This window comes from Cricetulus griseus, chromosome 5 (genome assembly GCF_003668045.3).
Source record: "Cricetulus griseus strain 17A/GY chromosome 5, alternate assembly CriGri-PICRH-1.0, whole genome shotgun sequence".
NCBI lineage: Eukaryota > Metazoa > Chordata > Mammalia > Rodentia > Cricetidae > Cricetulus > Cricetulus griseus.
The window spans coordinates 105,246,797-105,266,459 of NC_048598.1; the positions used below are offsets into that span (position 1 = coordinate 105,246,797).

The following is a 19,663-nucleotide window of genomic DNA, read 5'->3' on the forward strand; positions in this document are numbered from 1 at the left end:
TTGACTTGATCCCACCGACCTTTGTGTGGCATTCCACGTTACAATAGAATACACATTCTCTTCTAGCAAGACTTACAAGATTGACTGTATTCTAGGTCAGAAACACATTGTGACAAAGTTAGAAGAATTCAACTATGTTCTCTAATGCCTGTCAGTGTTCCTCGTGACTATCTTTATGCCACTGATTGCAGGAAAATGCTCACACTTCAGAAAATTCATTCATGTTTACTGTGTATTACACAAAGAGACACAGACTAAAATCAATAGAGGTAAAAGGCATGGAGGAAAGAATTCAGAACAGACTTCAACTTGGAGTTGTCCTCTCCCTCCAGAGTCCTGCCAGCAGCTTTCAGTTCTCCCAACAGTGAGTATGCTCACCAAACATTGGTTTGAGCATAGACAGATAACTGTGAGGGTGCTCACCAGACATTGGTGTGAGCATAGACAGATCACTGTAACAGAAGACAGTCAGGAAATGCACCCATTGGTGGTGCCCATATGATTTTCCAGAAAAGTGCATTTCATCAGGAAAATGTTCAGCTATGGGAAATTAGAAAGCTGGAGGTCTATTTGCAAAAAGGTCAGTTCAGTCTATACCTTGCAGTGTGTGTAAAAATGATGGTAGTATGGATCACACTCCTACATTCCAATTCTAGAGGATCATGCAGTGCAAAGCCTTGTTAGCTCAAACTCAGCCCTATTAAAGAAAACATGGATACATGGATACATTGGATTTCATCAAAAGTTTATTTCTGCTTTTTAAAAAATGTCCTCCTTGTGTCTGGGCCTCATGGTGCTGGGTGGCTCGTGGTTGATCTCTAGCCCCCCAGGGCAAGTGTCCTCTTAAAAACTGTTAAAAAAAAAAAGAAGAAGAATTCATAGAATGGAAATATTTCCACATCACAAATCTAACATTTGTATCTAGATTATATAAAAACTGTCAAGTCAGTAGGAAAATTAGCAATCCCGTTAGCAAGGTAAACATTTTAACAGATGCTTGACTAAAGATGTGTAGATAACAAGTAGGCACACGAACAAGTGGATGATTAGAGTCGGTGGTCATGGAAATATGACTCTAAACACAGTGAGATGCCTCTTCCTGCCCTCTGGGGGAATGCTGTTTAAAAGTCAGACAGTAGATCTTCAGAGACAGAATCCTCAGCTCTATGGAGACAGACAGGACCCTCAGCTTTATGGAGACAGACAGGACCCTCAGCTCTGTGGAGACAGACAGAATCCTCAGCTCTGTGGAGACAGACAGGACCTTCAGCTCTGTGAAGTCAGGACCCTCAGCTCTGTGGAGACAGACAGGACCCTCAGCTCTGTGGAGACAGACAGGACCCTCAGCTCTGTGGAGACAGACAGGACCCTCAGCTCTGTGGAGACAGACAGGACCCTCAGCTCTGTGGAGACAGACAGAATCCTCAGCTCTGTGGAGACAGACAGGACCTTCAGCTCTGTGAAGTCAGGACCCTCAGCTCTGTGGAGACAGACAGGACGCTCAGCTCTGTGGAGGAGTAAACTGTGGAGATAATAGATTGGTGACGGTCTAAAGCTGAGGGCAGAACTGGGAACTGGCTACATCTAAGCAGAAAGCAAGTTTTTGTTGCTATGGAGAGACACCATGACCATAGCAACTCCTATAAACATTTAATTGGGTCTGGCTTGCTGTTCAGAGGTTTAGTCCATAATCAGCACAACAAGAAATATGGCATCGTGCAAGCAGACATGGTGCTGGAGAAGGAGCTGAGAGTTCAGCATCTGGATCTACAGGCAGCAGGGAGAGACTGCCACACTGGGCATACCTGGAGCATAGGAGGCCTCAAAGCCCTTCCTCCAGCAAGGCCACAGTTCCTCCAACAAGACCACACCTCCTAATAGTGCCACTCCCTATGGGACAAGCATTCAAACACATGAGTCTGTGGGGTCATTCCTATTCAAATCACCACAAATTATGATACTTTCAGTGCTTAAAACTGAGTGTAATTTCTCTAGGCCAGTTGAAGGTTGGTGGGCACTGGGGTCAAGAAATGTCTGCTCTTCCTCACGTTGCATTTTTTGAGCCTTGAATGCTTTTTACTATCATTTTCGGACTCTACCCTGGTAAAGAGTTGTTTCTATGAGAAAAATGGCTCCTGACAATGTTGTGGGTTTTCTTTTAGCCCAGAACTGAGAAACGATCCATGTATTCTAATTATTCCTAAACTCTTGGGCCTGAGCGTTAGTCTGAATGTGAAAAGGTTTCCCTAGTTTCTGGGTACCGCTCCCTCAGAGCATTGAAAACTTATTCCAATGTATGCCCCAGTGACCCAGAGACTTCCCACAAGCTGCCATTTCTTAATGGACCCTCATCTTCCCAGGAGCACCACTCTGGGGTCATGCCTTTAACATAAAGGCATCTGGGGACACTTAAGATTGAAGCAACAACTGCCAGTTTTGCTTATTTTTAAAAATTGTGGAAGAGCTTTGGGCATCGTTGAGGGAGTCTTTGTATTAGTCAGGAACCTCCTGGGACAGGGTGAGTAGGAGGTAAGTCCTTTAGTTGACTGCTGTAACCCCAGGGGAGCTGCTGGTGTACTTCCAGTCCAGTCTGAAGTCCTGGGAACTCGAAGACCCAGAAGCATGGGTTTCAGTCTGAGAGCCAGCAGGCCCCAGGCCAAGAGGAGCCAGTGCCGCTGTTCAGCCAGGAAAGGCCATGCTTTTCTCTCTTAGCTGTTGTGCTGTTCCATCCAGGTGACTAGAGGAGGCCTGCCCACTTAACTCAGCTTACCAACCCAAGTGTAAACCCTATCAGAAACACCCTGCAGACACCCAAAATGTGTGGGCAGGCTGACATATCAATGACACCATACTCTTCAGCACTGGAAGGGCTCACGGTAAAGGGCCCTCATAGTTCAAACTGAATCAAGCTGAAGCAGACGGCTGTGCGTTGTGAGTAGCCTCTTCTGCAGCTGTAAGTATGCCTTCTGGGGCTTCACTCTGATGCTCTGCTTGTCCTTAAGAGAGGACAATCAGGGTGTGGTGTCACATGTCTTTAATTAAGTAGCAGAGGGAGAGAGGCAAGTGAATTTTTGCCAGTTCGAGGCCATCTTGGTCTACTTAGGGAGTTCTAGACCAGCCAGTACTACATAGTGAGACCCTGACTCAAAAAATGGAGGACAGGCTGGAGGATCTACTTCTCCCATAGCCTCTTATGGCACAAACCATTTTCTGGCCCCCTAGAGCGATACCTAAAATTGAGTCCCACGAAAACCACCTGATCCAGTTTCTGTGTGTTTGCTTTGCTCTTAGGACTTTGTTTAGAGAAGCTGCCTGTTTCGTCCTCTACCAGTAATCTCCATGTGGACCGGGAACAGGATGTCATCACCTGCTATGAGAAAGCTGGGGACATCGCACTCTTGTACCTCCAGGAGATAGAAAGGGTAAGAACCATGTGTTTATTCCAGCTAGTTCCTCCCCTTGACTCCACTCCCAAATCCAAGTGTGTACAATTGTAGCCTACCTCTGGAACACCTTTGACTTGTCTGCCTCTGGCTACAAGTTCTGCTTGCATTCCTGAATGTTATAGAGAAAATGGTCATAGGTGTGGTATCTATGAAAATAAGTGGGTGGGGGTGTATTGCAGATACAACAGGATGGGCTGTCCATACCTCTGAAATTGGACAATCACTCTTGTTTTTCTGGATTGAGATTCGTACACCTTTGCATGCCCTTCCCACCAGTAGGTATTCAGCTGGAGTTTGAGCAGCTTTACATTGATAGCATGGCATAAGCCTGCCAGGGACTTAACTACTCTGTTTGGAGCAGAGACTGCTTCCTGAGACTGTCTGGGAAGTCCTAGCAGTCAAGTGTTTCCTCTATGGCAGGGGAAGGAAAAATGGCAACTGACAAGCAGAGACTGAGTGAGCAGAGGAGGCTGGAGGCTGGATGGGGTCAGGAATGGGGCCAGGGAGGGTAGGGATGGGGTCAGGGATGGGGCCAGGGAGGGTAGGGAAGGGGTCAGGGATGGGGTCAGGGACTGAAGTCAGGGATGGGGCCAGGGATGGGGCCAAGGATGAGGCCAGGGATGGAGTCAAGGATGGGGCTAGGGATGGGGTCAAGGATGGGGTCAAGGATGGGGCCAGGGATGGGGTCAAGGATGGGGTCAGGGAAGGGGTCAAGGATGGGGCCAGGGATGGGGTCAAGGATGGGGCCAGGGATGGGGTCAGGAATGGGGTCAGGATGGGGTCAAGGATGGGGTCAGGAATGGGGTCAAGGATGGGGTCAGGGAAGGGGTCAAGGATGGGGTCAGGGAAGGGATCAAGGATGGGGTCAGGGAAGGGGTCAAGGATGGGGTCAGGGATGAGGTCAAGGATGGGGCCAGGGATGGGGTCAAGGATGGGGTCAGGAATGGGATCAGGGACTGAAGTCAGGGATGGGCCAGGGATGGGGTCAAGGATGGGGTCAGGGATGGTGTCAGGGATGCAATCAGGGATGGGGCCCAGGACAGGAGGGCATCTTGCCTGTTCAGAAGGATCCCTGTCTTTCCAGTCTGTTCTTTACTAAGCTCCTTCACAGCTCAGCCTCGGTTTTCCCATCTATAAAATTATCATAAAAACTGTCCTACCTCATGAAGTTCTTACAAGAACTCTATAAGGTCATGTGGATAAAGACACTTACTCTAGATTTGGAGCATATTAGATTCTTGGTGTCACTGATTTGTAATGACAACAACGCTAGTTTCTTCTGTAGCACTTTCCTGGGGTCTAACCAAACCTCTCGGGTCCAGATATGCACCTGTGAGATTGTTTGACATGATAACCAACCTTGTAAGACTTGAACATTGATCAGAAGGTGTGCTTCCCATGAATTTCTAAGCCTCGTTTTTCCATGATCACAGCCATAGAGGGACTACCTAAGCCTCCTCCCCTTCCCACATGTACAGATAGGAAGTGATTCTTATGTAAATCATTTTACAGTGTATTGGTGGATGTGGAGAGAGTCAGAATTGTCTCTGAGCAGGGAAAGCAGAAACTGAGGAGTGGGTGGCAACTGTGGAGAATCATTTGACCCGGGCCTACCTAGCCATGACTATAAGATCAGGGTTGGGGAGATCAGGCTGATATGGCTCTCTGGCCAGTATACTGTTCCATTGGAAGGTTCTGCAGTTGTTGTTTTCATCATTGATTGTCAGGGAAATGGTCATGCAGCTTATTTTGAAATCTGTGTTCCTCCCCCACCAGCCTGTCATGGCATCACGTGGAAAACTCAGTTCATCCTAGCTAAGCTCTGCTTCTGACCACACTCAGAGACCTGTATTTCTCAGCTTACTGTCTAGTTGTCCACTTTGGAGCTGCCCTTCCCTGACAGGGAGAAAGGGACTCATCTGTCACGTGTGTGTGCAGTGATACAGGAAGTGGCAATGTAATAACTCCCTGGTTACTGCTGAGTTCTTCAGCAGGACATCAAGGAAATCCAAAGTCATGGAATTCAAAAGAAACTTCCCTTCTTCCCTCTTCACCACTTCCTTCTGCTTTTGGTTTTAGGGATCATAGGAGTTAGATTTTGAAAAGAAAATTAAGGCCCTCAGGACACCCAGCAAGTTTGGCCAGTTAGAAATCAGCTCTTTCCTGACACCCAGTTCATCTCCAGGCCACTGTGTGGTCGTGTTGAACTGTTAGCCTCCCACCCCACACACCCTCACTTGTGGAAAGCACTCCGAGGTATTGGACTTGGAGAACCTCAGCTTCCAGAGCCACAGCACTGTCTCCTGCCTCCATCAGAGCCCAGCCTTTCTGCATGGCTCTTTCTCGCTCTGATCTTCCCTTTATGGGAACTTTGGATCTGCCCAGGCTTGAGCAAGGAGAGAGGCCGACTGAGCCGAACACCTGTTTTGTTTGACTGCAGTAGATATGCAAGACATTTTATGTTGGACAGTCTAGAAACTGGGGGAACTGGACTTCGTGGAAGTGCAGGGATTCATAGACCTTATTTGTTTTTAAAATTCAAACTCAAATGTGTTGATTTTGAACTGTTAAAGAATTATACTGGAGGGAAAACAGGAATTGGCTCAGAAAGGTTAAAAGCCTGGCAAGCCTGGGACAAAAAAGTGTCTTATCTTCAAGCTGTCCCAGGAAGTCACTGGCCAGAGGCAGCATACAGTGGCTTCTCCTGCCCTCCTGCCTCTCTGAGGTGAGGAAGCTGCTGTTTGCCAGGATTTATTGGCATTTTTTAAGGAACATTGGCTCTTAAGTTCATTCATTAACAAAAATAAAGTTTAGGGAGAACTCTTGAGGCTTTTGTAGTGTAGTGGCCAATGTTTCTCCTAATCTGAGGCTCCACCATCCTCTGAATCCCCCTGTAGCTGGTCTTTTTGTTTACCCATGTAGGAGCTGTACAGAGGGGCAGTGAATGACACTTCCTCTTGAGTCTGCTAGCTTAAGCCTGGAGAGGCAACAGAGCAGTACAATGGAGCTGGTACTGGAATCCTGGTCAAGACTCTGCTTAGCTGTAAAACAGTAAGGCATGTCACCTAGCCTCTCTGTGTTCAGGAACCTCATCTATAAATAGCCTCGGTAACGCCATATAGTATTTCTCAGTGCATTGTTAGCACACAACAAATATTAGCATCCTGTTCACTACAGCCCTTAAAAGATCCAGGTGTTTAGATGAAAGTCTGGACTACTACAAGTACGTTGTCTTGTTAGGAATGTGGGGACAAGTTTATGAAGTATCCTTTTGGAGTCATGGGATTACCCTGTCTGTTATGAAGCCTGCTCTTCCTGTTCCTGGGTTCTGGATTGTTCTTCACACCCAGATGGATCTTGACCTGTTCATTTATTTCTTGTGATTCATTTTTCTGTTTTCATAGCAGAACTAGTGGGACTGGAGTTGTCTAATTGTTTTTGTTTTGTTTTTATTCGTTTGAGACAGGGTTTCTCTGTGTAGCTTTGGAGCCTATCCTGGCACTTGCTCTGTAGGCCAGGCTGACCTCGAACTCACAGAGATCTGCCTCCCGAGTGCAGATTAAAGTGGCATTAAAGGCGTGCGCCACCAATGCCCAGCCTGGAGTTGTCTAACTTCAAAGGCTTTCAGATAGCATGCTAGGTGTTGGTCTCAAATGTGGAGGCAGGGTCAAGGGAGATGAGTCAATGAAAACTGTGTGTTCAGTGTTTGTTTAGGGTTGTCCTTGTCAAGTTAGGAGATATGGACCAATGATGTTCTCTGATAGTTTGTTTTCTGAAAGAGAATAAAATACAGCAAATACCGTGTGTAAAATAATTTGATCAGACTCATCAAATAGGAGCAAATAGCATTAACAGTGACATAGGGTAGCCTTGATTAGTTTATATTCAGATAGTGGCAGCATGCCAACAGTAAATAAAGGTTTCTGCTCTGTAAGGCACTTCTGGTGGTGCAGTGATATGGATAAAGATGATCTCATCCTTGCTGTCATAACCTGAGCCCTGCTTTTGGCACATGAGATCATCCTGTGTCCGGGCTTTGCATACACCGCCTGGCCAGCTGGTGGTAGCATTCTAGAGCAGGAGCAGGGCCAGGGTGGAACTCTACCTTCTGCTGACCATTCACTTCTTCACACCCAGTTTTGGAAAAGAAGCTAAAGCTAAACTGCAGGGCATCTATAACTGTTTATGGGCATTTTAGTGCTAAAGTTCCAAGAAGAAACACCAGGTGCTCAACTATTGCAGATCCCAGCCCAAATTCCTTCTTCTCATTTAGCTGCTCAGAGACCTCAGGTCACGACTTGAGAGTTACAATGTCTGCCATGCGAGGGAACTTGAGTGGCCCAGAGCTGGATCAGATTAAGGTCACTGTGTGTCCTGATTCAAGCTAGGTGCTGCTGCTGAGAGAGGCAGGGCTTGAGTCAAGGGCCACTGAAGTGGCTTTCAAATTCAAGACAGTCAAGAGACAATGTCCTGCCTGCTCGGTTTCCATCATTTCACTACAGCTCAGAGCATAGGCCAGTACACAAACACTTCCTTATGGAAACATCCAGAGGTGAACTGGTTACTCTTGCACCTCTGGTTTTGAGCCTGACATCTGACTGCCTGGACCTGCCCTCAACAGCATTCTTAACTCCAGAAAAGCCCAGTAACCAGAAGGAAACAGTCACTTATGTTCACTTCCATGTGTTGTTGTAATGCCTTTGCCTTCAGAACAGTAAAGCATTTTCTTGCTTTTCTTGATTTTTTGAGACAGGATTTCTCTGTGTATCCCTGGCTTTCCTGGAACTCTCTCTGTAGACCAAGTTGGCCTTGAACTCAGAGATCTGCCTGTCCTCTGTCTCCTGAGTGCTGAGATTAAAGGTGTGAGCCAACAACTCCTGGCCAGTAAAGCATTTTCTATCAGCCTTATTTTTACTTTAGTATTTAACTTTACATCAATTTCATGGTTGTATATTATTTCAGGTGATAACTTATTATTGGGTCTAACTTGGAAATGTCCTCCAGGCTGCTTCTCCCTTGCTTTACACTATTATTTCCTAGGGGTGAATTCCCAGAAGTGGGGATATTTTTACCATTCTTGTTAACCATGAGCATCTCCAGTATTTAATCCCAGGATATTTTCATCAATCTAAAAGGAAGCCTTGTACCTGCCAGGAGTCACTCCCCATGGCATCTGTTCTCACAGTGCTGAACTCTTGCTAAGCTTTCTGCTTCTGTAAATGTGCATGTTCTGAACATTTCGTGTGACGTTGTGTAACATGTAATCTACAGTGACTGGCTTCTTTGACTTAGCGTAATGTTCTCAAGATCTGTTTGTGTTGCAGCATGCATTGGTTCTTCGTATTGCTCTGTAATCTTTTGTTGTATCTATTGTATTTTGTTTTAATTTATTTTTGTTTTTAATTATGTGTCTTTTATCTGTGTGTGGGTTTGTACATGTGAGTACAATGCATATAGAGGCCAGAAAAGAGGAGTTGAAGATACAGGCAAGTTGTGAGCTGTAAGACATGGGCTCTGGGAAGCAAACTTGGGTCTTCTGCAAGAGTAATGCATACTTTTAACCACAGAGTTTTGTTTTTTTTTTTAAGATTTATTTATTTATCATGTATACAGTGCATGCCAGAAGAGGGCACCAGATCACATTACAGATGGTTGTGAGCCACCATGTGGTTGCTGGGAATTGAACTCAGAACCTCTGGAAGAACAGTCAGTGCTCTTAACCCCTGAGCCATATCTCCAGCCCCATCCACAGGGTTTTATTATTATTAAAGCTTTAATGTTGGAGTAATCCCCATCTAAGACTTCAAAAGTTTTTTATTCTTCCATATTTAAAAAGAATGAATTCACAAATTAAGATTAGGGTTTGGGTATCATATAGTAGATATGATTAAATTTTTTGTTGCAAATTTCAATGCCTTTTTGTGGTAGTTTGAATGAGAATGGCCCTCATAAGTGCATAGATTTAATATTTGGTCACCAGGGAGTGGCACTATTTGAAAGGCTTAGGAGTTATGGCCTTGTTGGCCACTGAGGTTGGATTTTGAAGTTGCAAAGAGCCCACTCTAATCCTGGTGGCTGTCTTCCTGCTGCCTGCCTGTGGATCCAGGTGTAGAACTCTCAGCTACTGCTCCAGCACCATGTCTGCCTACATGCCACCATGTACTCCACCCCATCCCTGGTCTTGATGAGAATGGACTAAACCTCTGAAACTCTAAGCAAGCCCCAATAAAATGTTTTTCCTTATAAGAGTTGCTGTGGTCATGGTGTCTCTTCATAGCAATACAACACTAAGACAGAACTTGGTACCAGGGCATGGGGTGTTGCTGTGACAGGTCTGATCATGCTGCTTGTTGGCAGAGTGTAGACTTTGAGAGTTTGGACTAGAAGAGCAGTTGAATGCTTTAAGTGGTGCTTAATGGAACATTTACTAGAAGTGTGGAAGACAGTGGTGCTGAGAGCAATGTAGATTATGGTGCCTGGCTCAAGAGGTTTCAGAGGAGAATACTAGTAAGTAGCCTAGAGACTGTTCTTGTGATATCTTGGAGAAGAATGTAGCTGTTTTCTGCCCTTGTCCAAAAAAAAAAAAAAAATCTGTCTGAGGCTAAATTGAAAAGACTTTAGATTAATGGCCTTGGCAGAGGAGATCTCAAGGCAGCCTACTGTGGTCTATGTCTTATGATTATTAGTGGTCAGTCTTATGCAGCTCTATAATTGAAATTTTAAAAATGTACAGTTTGGGGGGAAAAGTGAGAGCCAGGAAGTGTAATGGAGCCAAGGCCAGTGCTCAAGGAGATAAAAAGGTTAAAGAAAAGCCTGATGCTAGATGGAATAAAGGGAGTGGTGACCTCAGGGCAAGACCTCATCCAGCTAAGCTTCCAAATTGTAAAAAGGGATTAAAGAAAAGCTTAAGCCTGTGGTTCTCAACCTGTGGGTCACAACTCCTTTAGAGGTCAAATGATACTTTCACATGCATGGTCTAAGACCATTGGAAAGCTCAGATACTTACATTACAGTTCATAACAATAGCAAAATTGCAATTATGTAATAGCAACAAAAGTAATTTTATGGGGAACCATATCAAAGGGTCACATTAGGAAGGTTGAGAACCACTGGCTTAAGCAATGAAGAAAATCAACAACAGAAGGCTGATGCAGATGTAATTGAAAGAGGGAGCAAGTTCCAGCCCCTGAAAGCAGCAGAATTTGGTGGTTTCAGCCACATGGTGGCCACATTTGGCAGCTTGGTGTGGAGCACAGGACAGCTTGGCTATATTGCTGCCATGACAGGCTCAATGGAAGCCAGGTCAAAGAGTAGGCCTAAGTTTCAGGCTGTACCTGGTTCCAGGAAAGACCACCCAGGCATCACCCCAGTAACAGACCAATCAGCATCCAAAGGGAAAATACCTAATATTTCAAAGAAAATGTGAATGTTCCAACCATTGTAGGTAGAATCACCAGAGATCAGGTGTCCCTTAGACCAGATCATACCCATCACCTTTCATCAAAACATCCTTAGACAAATGTCAGCCAATTAGGGGTCCTGAACCTTAGAAATCCCCTCACCCCAACCTCTATTATGATTTAAAAACAAAAACCAAAAAAACAAAAACAACTTACCCCACCCAGGTTTGGCACTTTCTGGTCTTACTGCTGCATGGGACACATGGAGGGTCCAAACTCGAGCTTGAATAAAGCCTCTTTGCTTTTGCAGATGAGTTTGGACTCCATGGTGGTTTTGGGGGGACCCTACAATCTGAGCATCAGGGTGCCCTAATGAAGAAGCTGCAGAACACACCCTTAGGAACCTTGACACCTCAAGAGGACCCAGGCTCTCAGCCAGCATGAGGAGCACTTTGGTGTGGGAAGAGCACTTTAAAGCCAGAGAACGGTGTTGGGCCAGTGTGAAATTAATATCAGCTCCAGGAAGAGATGACACCCAAGTGCCCTCTATACTACATTGCCAGCATATTTTGTGTACAGGCATTCGGTACATTACATGAGCTAGTCAGTACTTTATTACAAAATAAATTTGAGTTAGAAGGTTTTGCCCAACTGTAGGTTATTGTAAGTATTTAGAGCCATGTTTAAGGGAGATTAGGCCAAGTTGTGATGTCCCGTTAGGGGTATTAAATGATCTTCCAATTTATGATACATTTATCAAGATTAACCTGTGGGAAGTTGAGGAGTTTCTCTAAGAAGGATTATATGCCATGACTAAGAGATGTACAGTTTAGGAAGATGGTTTATCATCTTAATGGAATGAAGCATGGTGGCATAAAGAAACCGTAATCATTTCAACAGATTCAAAGAGAGCATTTGAATAAACCCAACACCCTCCCAGGGTTAATGAGAAAAGATGGCCAACGGTCTAGAAATGGGTGGGAACTTACTCAGCCTAGGAATAGAATGTATTCCCCTAAAATCAGAAACAGGAAAACTAATTTCTTAATTACGTCTGTATGATATGTTACTAGGAATTCTTCCCAGTGTGTTTAGGCCAGCAAAAGCAATAAAGGACATCTAGATTAGAAATTCCCTGTCAGGGGCTGGGCGTTGGTGGTGCACGCCTTTAATCCCAGCACTCAGGAGGCAGAGGCAGCTGGAGCTCTGTGAGTTCCAAAGCTAGCCTGGTCTACAGAACGAGTGCCAGAACAGGCTCCAAAGCCTGTCTTGAAAAAAAAAAAAAAAAGAAAGAAAGAAGAAAAAGAAATTCCCTGTCAGATGATGCAATTATATACACATAAAATCCATGTACACAAATCTGTTGGAACTAATAAACTAATTCAGCATTGTTATAGGATGAAAAGATTAGTACACAAAGTCACATGTTTCTATACACTAACAAGAAATTCTAAAATTAAAATTAGAGCATTCCACTAATACAAAAGATTAAAATCCTTAGGAATGTATGTAACAAAAACACATGAGCTAAAAGAAAAAAAGGGGGGTTAAATAGAAAGGGAATCCTCAGTATTTGAAAAGATATCTCATGCTCATGAGTTGAAGTGCTCAATCTGTTAAAATGATAGCTTTCTGGACACTGATCCACAAAGTCAATTCAGTAATATCTACTTTTTTGAAGAAGAAAAACAAAAATAACAAGCTGGTTCAGAAATCTGTGAAATTTCAGGTGACCCAGAACAGCCAAAACAAGTCTTGAAATTGATGAATCAAGTTGAAAGACCTGTATGTCCTAACCCTGCATACATTCCTACCCTCTGAACTTACTATAAAGCCACAGTTGTCACCTCTGCACTTAGGAATGAGTGCTGCTTGGTGGTAAAGCAAGCAAGGACCTGGTTTCAATCTTCATCACCAAAATCAGCCAAAGCAACAAAAAAAATGGGCACCCAACTATCATCTACCTGTCATCTATCCATCTATATAGATAGATAGACCTATCTGTCTATCTATTTATCTATCTATCTGTCCATCCATCTCTCAATCCATCCATCTATCCAACTATCTCTACCAATCTATCCATCTATCTCAATCAAACATTTACATAGCAATATAAAAATGGTGACATAACAAACTGGGAATCTTAAATCTAAAAATAGCAATATAATAAAAATAGATGAAGAAAAAATCAAAATAGAAAGCATGAATATACTAATCTCACCATCTGTACCATTTGCCATTAGTTACCATATAAAGTTGAAATATAAAGGTGAAAAATAATTATCTACCCTTTTCCCTTGTATATAGTTTTTATACACACATACTAATGTACATATAGATACAATAAACTTAGTGTTTAACTTTAGTGGAACTTTTAATGAATTAAGTGAACAAAATTATTTTTCTGAGGCAGGAAATGTAACTTGGTGGTGGAGTGCTTATCTGGATCCCCCACTACTGGGAAAGAAAGTTCTGATTCCATGACTACTTCAGTTACTTCTGTCAAGTTATGAAAGCTAGCATTTATAAGATGGCCTCTTAGGTAAAATGATTGTGTCTTTACTTAATACATATGTGTGTGGAGATGTGTGTATTGTTACTCAGCAGGTGTTACGTGGGTTATAACTTTATGGTAGAATTGTAAGGCAGTTTTGTTTTTTTTTGTTGTTGTTGTTTTTTCGAGACAGGGTTTCTCTGTGGCTTTGGAGGCTGTCCTGGAACTAGCTCTTGTAGATCGGGCTGGTTCACAGAGATGTGCCTGCCTCTGCCTCCCGAGTGCTGGGATTAAAGGAGTGCACCACCACTGCCCGGCTGTAAGGCAGTTTTTAATTACCTTTGGATTGTACTGAATTATTTTTACTTTTGAATAATATAGCATTTCAAAAGTAAAGGCCATTGCCAAAAGAACATGAAGGGTAATTTGGAAAGTTTCAGTGTTGGACCTCCAAGTTGCACAGTTGTTCCTTGAGTCTGGAAACCAAAGGAAGACCTGGATCGGTGACTAACCTGGGGAGTTGGTCACATGCCAGTGAGCTTTTAAACTCATAGAAATGGTTGCTGTTCTCTCAAGACAGACAGAAGCTAAGTACTCAGGACATGACGCTATGCATCTGTGTGAGCCTATGACTTGACATACACAAGGAGGAGGAACCTGCAGTGGAGTGGAGGTGCCATGCCTGTCCCTGCAGGAAGGACCACTACAGAGGTGGAAAGGAGCCAGGGACTTTGGATAAGGGGCTGGGATGTAGTGTAGATGCAACCATCTGGATTTTGTTCTCCAACAGCTGGCTCTCCATGTGGTGCGTTCTTTCCTTTGTACCTGGAAGAAAGTTTGTAGATTAGAGCCAGCAGTTGCCTCATTCGCCTTTGGAGAGTAGTTTCAAAACCTTTAGGATATGTGGGTTTGCATCTTTTATGGAGCTGCTGTCTTCTAGGAACTGTGAGCGGCATGTCTGCCGAGCACCTGTGTGCTTCTCAAGTGTGCGGTGGCGGTGAGTCTGTCTCTCTGAGACATGCTTTGTTTGCTGATGTGTGTTTACAGTTCACTCTGTACCCAGATCACAAGTCTCTCACTTGATGAGTTGGCAGCCTTTCCTGTTCTGTTTTGTCAGAACTAAAGATTTTAATCTCAACCTGGTTATCTGTGGCACAAGGTATCCGTGTCACAAGGCCATGCTTAGGGGGAAAGGGAGTGAGGGTTATTTCTTCACCTCTTTCTTTGAAGATAAATGAGCTCCATTCAGTCTCCTGACCTGAGCCCTGCAGCGTGCAGTTTGTCTTTTGGTGAATTCCACAGTTAGTGTCAGTTGTGTCACTTGTTGACTCTTGGTGGAGGAGTATGCCTGCCTGCCCGCCCACCCACCTGACCAGAGCCATTGGTAGACAGTAACTTTCTGCTCTTTGCTAAGACCTAATTCCCTCAGCCTCCCTGGTAACATCTTGGCATTTAGCAGAGACTCCTGTTTGACGATTCTGCTGATACCATGCTCTGGGCTCTCAGAGCCAGCCTGTTGCAGGGCTGCCCAGCTGCCCCTGTGGTAGAAGGCATCCTTTGATGCTGATGCTTGCTCTCAGACCCTGTACCTGTCTTTGCTGGACGATGTTGGTTGTTCAAGTCTTACAGCGTGTTTGGAGCTAGGGTTTGAAGGAAGTAGGCATTGATCTGTATTTGATTAGTTTTCCAATTCTCTCCCCTTCTAGGTAATACTAACTAATATTCAGAACAGAAGCCCTAAGCCTGGCCCTGCTCCCCACGATCAAGAACTAGGTTTTTTCCTAGAAACAGGACTTCAGAGAGCACATGTCCTCTATTTCAAAAATGGGTAAGCTTTCTTTGTCATTGTCGTTTTTTTAAATCTACTTCCTAAGAAGGAAAATAGTCTTTTAATGTGCTGTCTCTGGTTCAGTCGTCAGAATAGATGATTTTAAATACGAGTTAGAGAACTGAGAAGATAGGTCAGCAAGTAAAATGCTTGCCCCACAAGCATGAGGATAAAATCTGCACATAAAACCAGGTACAACAGTCTTGCCTATAATCTCAGTGCTGGGGAGTGGAGACAGGTGGATCCCCTGTCTCTTATAGACTTATAGGGGCGCTATAGCTGGCCAGCCAGTCTAGCCTCAATAGTAAGCTCCAAATTCAGTGATTGTGTCTCAAAAAACAAAGTTAGAGTGCAACAGAGGAATATCACACACACACACACACACACACACACACACACACACACACACTCATACACACACTCTCTATGTGCTACAAGTGGAATGTTTCTTAAAAAATAATGAGCCCTGGTCCTTTTTGTGTCCTCTCTTCCTGACTCCCCTGACTTCCTGTGAGGTTTGAAGGTGGGAGAAGAGGGGAGAGGACACTTGGGTGAGTATGAGTTCCAAGTAGGGAGCTCCAAGACAGGGCTAGTGGCTCTGGTAGAGCTATGTCTTAGATGCCCTTCTCTACATGAATGGCACTTCCTCTCCACTTCATCAAGGAAACTCCAGCACACAGAATCCCTTTCAATGGTTCAACAGTTCAGAAAAGTGGATTTTCCCATCCCAAGAGCTTTATGCACATGGTGACTGCCAGGACCCTTTCTCCCCACTGCCTTTGGGAAGGTTGGAAGGGTTGTGGAACGTGGATGCAAGGAATGGCTCTCTAATGCATTGACGTCTGTTTTCCTTTTGTGTCATTCTTGTGAGAAACACATTTCTTCAGTTGTCCTTGTTTTGACATTGTGCTGCAGGATAGATGTGCATGAAGACCAACAGTAGGTATCTGGTTTCTCTGTAGCCCCTAGGCTTTGCATGGGAGGCCCCTGGAGGCCGTCCTCTTCCTCTAGGAGCATAGTCCAGTAGTGCTTTAACTGACAGAGGGGACATAAGTCCCAGCCTCTGACAAAGTGAACATTGGAGCTGTCTTCTCTCCATCTTCAAGATCTTTAAACCTTGAGGTGTAGCTCTCAGAAGGGGTCTACTGCATACACTCATTTTTGTATTTGTTGAAAATAAATCCCTACCTAGATTCCAAATGGTATTAAACTCTTTGAGAAGAAAGGCCCGCTTTGCTCCAGTGTTCACTCGTTCAGCTCAGCACGGCCCACCAAAGACCACAACAAACATCCAAGGTTTGCATAGCTTGGTGGCTTTGGCACAAAGAGGCTCCCAAATCTGATCTCATCTGCCACTGACTGAGATCACCTGAGCAATGATGCATGTCCTCTAGTTTATTTTCCCTGCTTCTGTGAATGGAGGGAGAGGGAGGGCACAGGTATGCTTTTCCAGTCATCTGTCAATTCTCCTTTTCACAGTAAATGGTGCCCCTCACAAAGAATCCCCAGTCAGCCCTTGCCTTCTCTATCTTAACCTGTGGTGATGTGTTGATATGGAAAACCAGGGGGAGAAATCAGTTCCACTGGGGATCCCAGAGCCAAGTCAATACCTTTTACACTGTAGAATCTACAGGAAATGCCTTCCAAGAGATTGGGGCTGGACAGCTCATTTAGATTATTAAAGCCTGTTTTGGGGAGGTGGGTTGGAAGCAGGACTCTCAGGCTCTGGCCTCATCCTCTGGAATTCTGGCTGTCCACTGGGTACAACTAATGAGAGGCTTGCATGGTCCCAATCTGTGGATTGCGTCCTGACTCATTTCCACATTTTACTTTACCAAAATACAAGGAAGTGCCCTTTGACTCAGGCGTCTGGGCCTGCTTACCTTTGAAGCCTTTCTTCTTCTTTCCTTATACTCTCATACTTCTCTGTGCTCTACAGACCAGACACTCCAAGGGTTCCTCCCATCTGTAGTGTTCAAAGCCAAATAAGTGTACTCAAGCATCTTCCTGAGAACTTGTAAGCAGGAGCAGCTCCTGACCCTGCTGCTGTCTAATGTTGACCAACCTGCCTTGACTTTGTATTCACTGGTCCTCGCACTGCTGTCCCACTCATCATCGCCGCCGCCACCTTGTGGACCTCTTTCCTCCCCCACCCCTTTCTGGTGATGCTGTTCTTCCCCTCCCTCCCTTCCCCCCCCCCCTCACTCCCAGCCTTCCTGTCCCAGGAGTCCTTGGGTGTGGCTGGTCTTAGAATAAACTCACCTGTCTTTTTTCTGATCTCCCTGGGTGGCAGCAACAATCCCATTAAGAATGAAAACATTGCTGGGTGGTGATGCACACCTTTAATCTCAGCACTGGAGGCAGAGGCGGTGGATGTCTTGAGTTCAAGGCCAGCCTGGTTTACACAGTGAGTTCTAGGACAGCCAGGACTACACAGGAAACCCTGTCTCAAAAAAAAAAAAGGAAAGAAAGTATTTTACCAGCTGCATACATGTAACATTTACTCAGAAGACTGCAATAAAAGTGTTGCAAGTTCAAGGTCAGCTTGAGCAACAATGTAAGACCCCCAGAAAGCTCAGGCCTCTGGGTCTCAGCCCAGGACCTCTGTCACCCCAATCACCAGGCAGATTCGAAATCTTGATGCAAACTGCATGAGGCTTTATTGTTGTTTAACAAGCTAACCCCATGTTAGCTCGGGTCTTTCATCCATCCACCATGGCGGATGGCTAGAAAAAACAGCTCGAACCAGCTGCCTAGAGACCTTGTAGGACGGCGTAAGGGGAGTGTCTAGGAGGGCTTGCCCTGTGTTGATTGGCCAACTGGTTTTTATGACCCAATAGGCCCATAGGCCCTCCCAGGGTGGTTTCTATGCTCTGTGTGTCATTGCTGTGCACTTGTCCTAAAGCACACCCAGAGCCATAAAGCATAGCGCCACCAGCTAACTTCTGATTGGTTCCTTGCCACGAGGCAGGGATCTGACTTTCTAGTGACTAGGACAAGGTCAGACAAGCACGTGTTCAGCTGTTATGGCTGTTGAAATGGGCAGGCATCTGACCTTAGTGACTAAGACAAGGTCAGACAAATACATGTTTGGCTGTTAGGGCTGCCGAAATGGGGAACTGGTCCCTTCAACATAGTGCTGTCTTGTCAGAAAATAAAAGGGTCTGAGCTGTGACTTGGCTGTGGTAGTGAGTGCAGGAAACCTGGGTTCAGCCCCACCAAAAACCCATCTGCCTGCCTGCCTGCCTGTCTGTCTACTTGTCTGTCTGTTTCAACTGACTTGCCAGCTAAAAGTATGACAAGATTTAGGCTAAGTCAGTTGAAGTAATAGCTCTGAGAGAAGCAGGCATCGTTTGGTGGCTGAGCTGCAAAGACCAGGCCTTGGAGCTGGACATTCCTCTACAGTGGCTGCTTCAGGCAGGTGGCTTCTCACTGACAGCACCGTTGGTGACAGCACTGGGGAAACAGCTGACACCACTGGACTTCCTGTGGAAGAGCGGAGTCCTCACTAGACATCATAGTGAAGGGCAGAGAATCTCTCATCCCATCAGCCTTCTGAGGAGGAGAGAAATGTTACTTCCCTGCTTAGTCACTTATCAGAGGCAGAATCACCAGAGAAGCCAGGCTGGCTTGCTAGAGGGGTTTGGATGAGGGTGGGGTTAGCAGTCATTCACTGCAGTTTGCTTCAGGCTATTCAGCCATCTGTTGTAAACCCAGGGTAGCAAAGGACATTTCAGGTAATTTTTTTTTTTTGTCAGCTATGTCAAGTGTCAAGCCAGGGGCCTCCCCTGCTTCTGAATTGCTTTTAGGCAGGGAGGGTAGCATTGGTTGTCATGAAAAGGCAAGAGTCTCTTAGCACTTGGGAGACAAGCCTGTTAGGTTGTACCATTAGCTAAGGTGCATCACACTCTTCCTGGCAGGCCCTGGCTCAAAGAAAGCAGTATGGTGGGTTAGCAGATGTGAAGCTCCCCCAAGGTGCTGCAGTGCAAGAAGAGCTTTTGGAGTTCTGTTTTTTACAGAAAGCAAGCAGACCACTAATCTCTATTAAGCATTGGCTCCAAAATGGTTTAATGTTCTCAGATAATCTTATTGACCTTTGCAGAATGTTTAGCTCAGCTCAGTGTAGCCTAGACATAGAAGGCATACAAAGGCATCAAAGCTAGATAGGGAGGGGACAAGAAGAGACTCGGATTCCGAAGCTGGCTTTTGAACCTGTTCTGTTTGATATGCACCCTGAGGGTGTTTTCAGTTTTAATAGGACAGTGTGTGTGTGTGTGTGTGTGTGTGTGTGTGTGTGTGTGTGTGTGTGTGTGTGCGCGCGCGCGCGCGCACATGCGTCTTGTCTGCTTAGGCATTCACTTATTTATCCATCTGTCAGATCTTTAGACATTAAAAACTAGGGTCCAGATAGCAAATGGTCCCTGTGGAATTTCTATTCCATCAGGAAAATAAATAATTACAAATGGACTAAGCCTTTTAAGAAAGTGGGGGGGGG

At 45.0% G+C, this 19,663-nt stretch overlaps 1 protein-coding gene across 8 annotated transcripts in view; it reads left to right on the plus strand.

Annotated features, from left to right (window-relative positions):
* Ttc7b (tetratricopeptide repeat domain 7B) overlaps positions 1–19,663 on the plus strand; it is a 275,916-nt gene that overhangs the window by 49,265 nt on the left and 206,988 nt on the right. For all 8 annotated transcript variants that reach the window (XM_035445975.1, XM_035445976.1, XM_035445977.1 and 5 more), the window contains 2 exons: positions 3,292–3,422; positions 15,047–15,168. In XM_035445975.1, the coding sequence (XP_035301866.1) occupies positions 3,292–3,422; positions 15,047–15,168 (253 nt within the window). The remainder of the gene's footprint in view (positions 1–3,291; positions 3,423–15,046; positions 15,169–19,663) is intronic.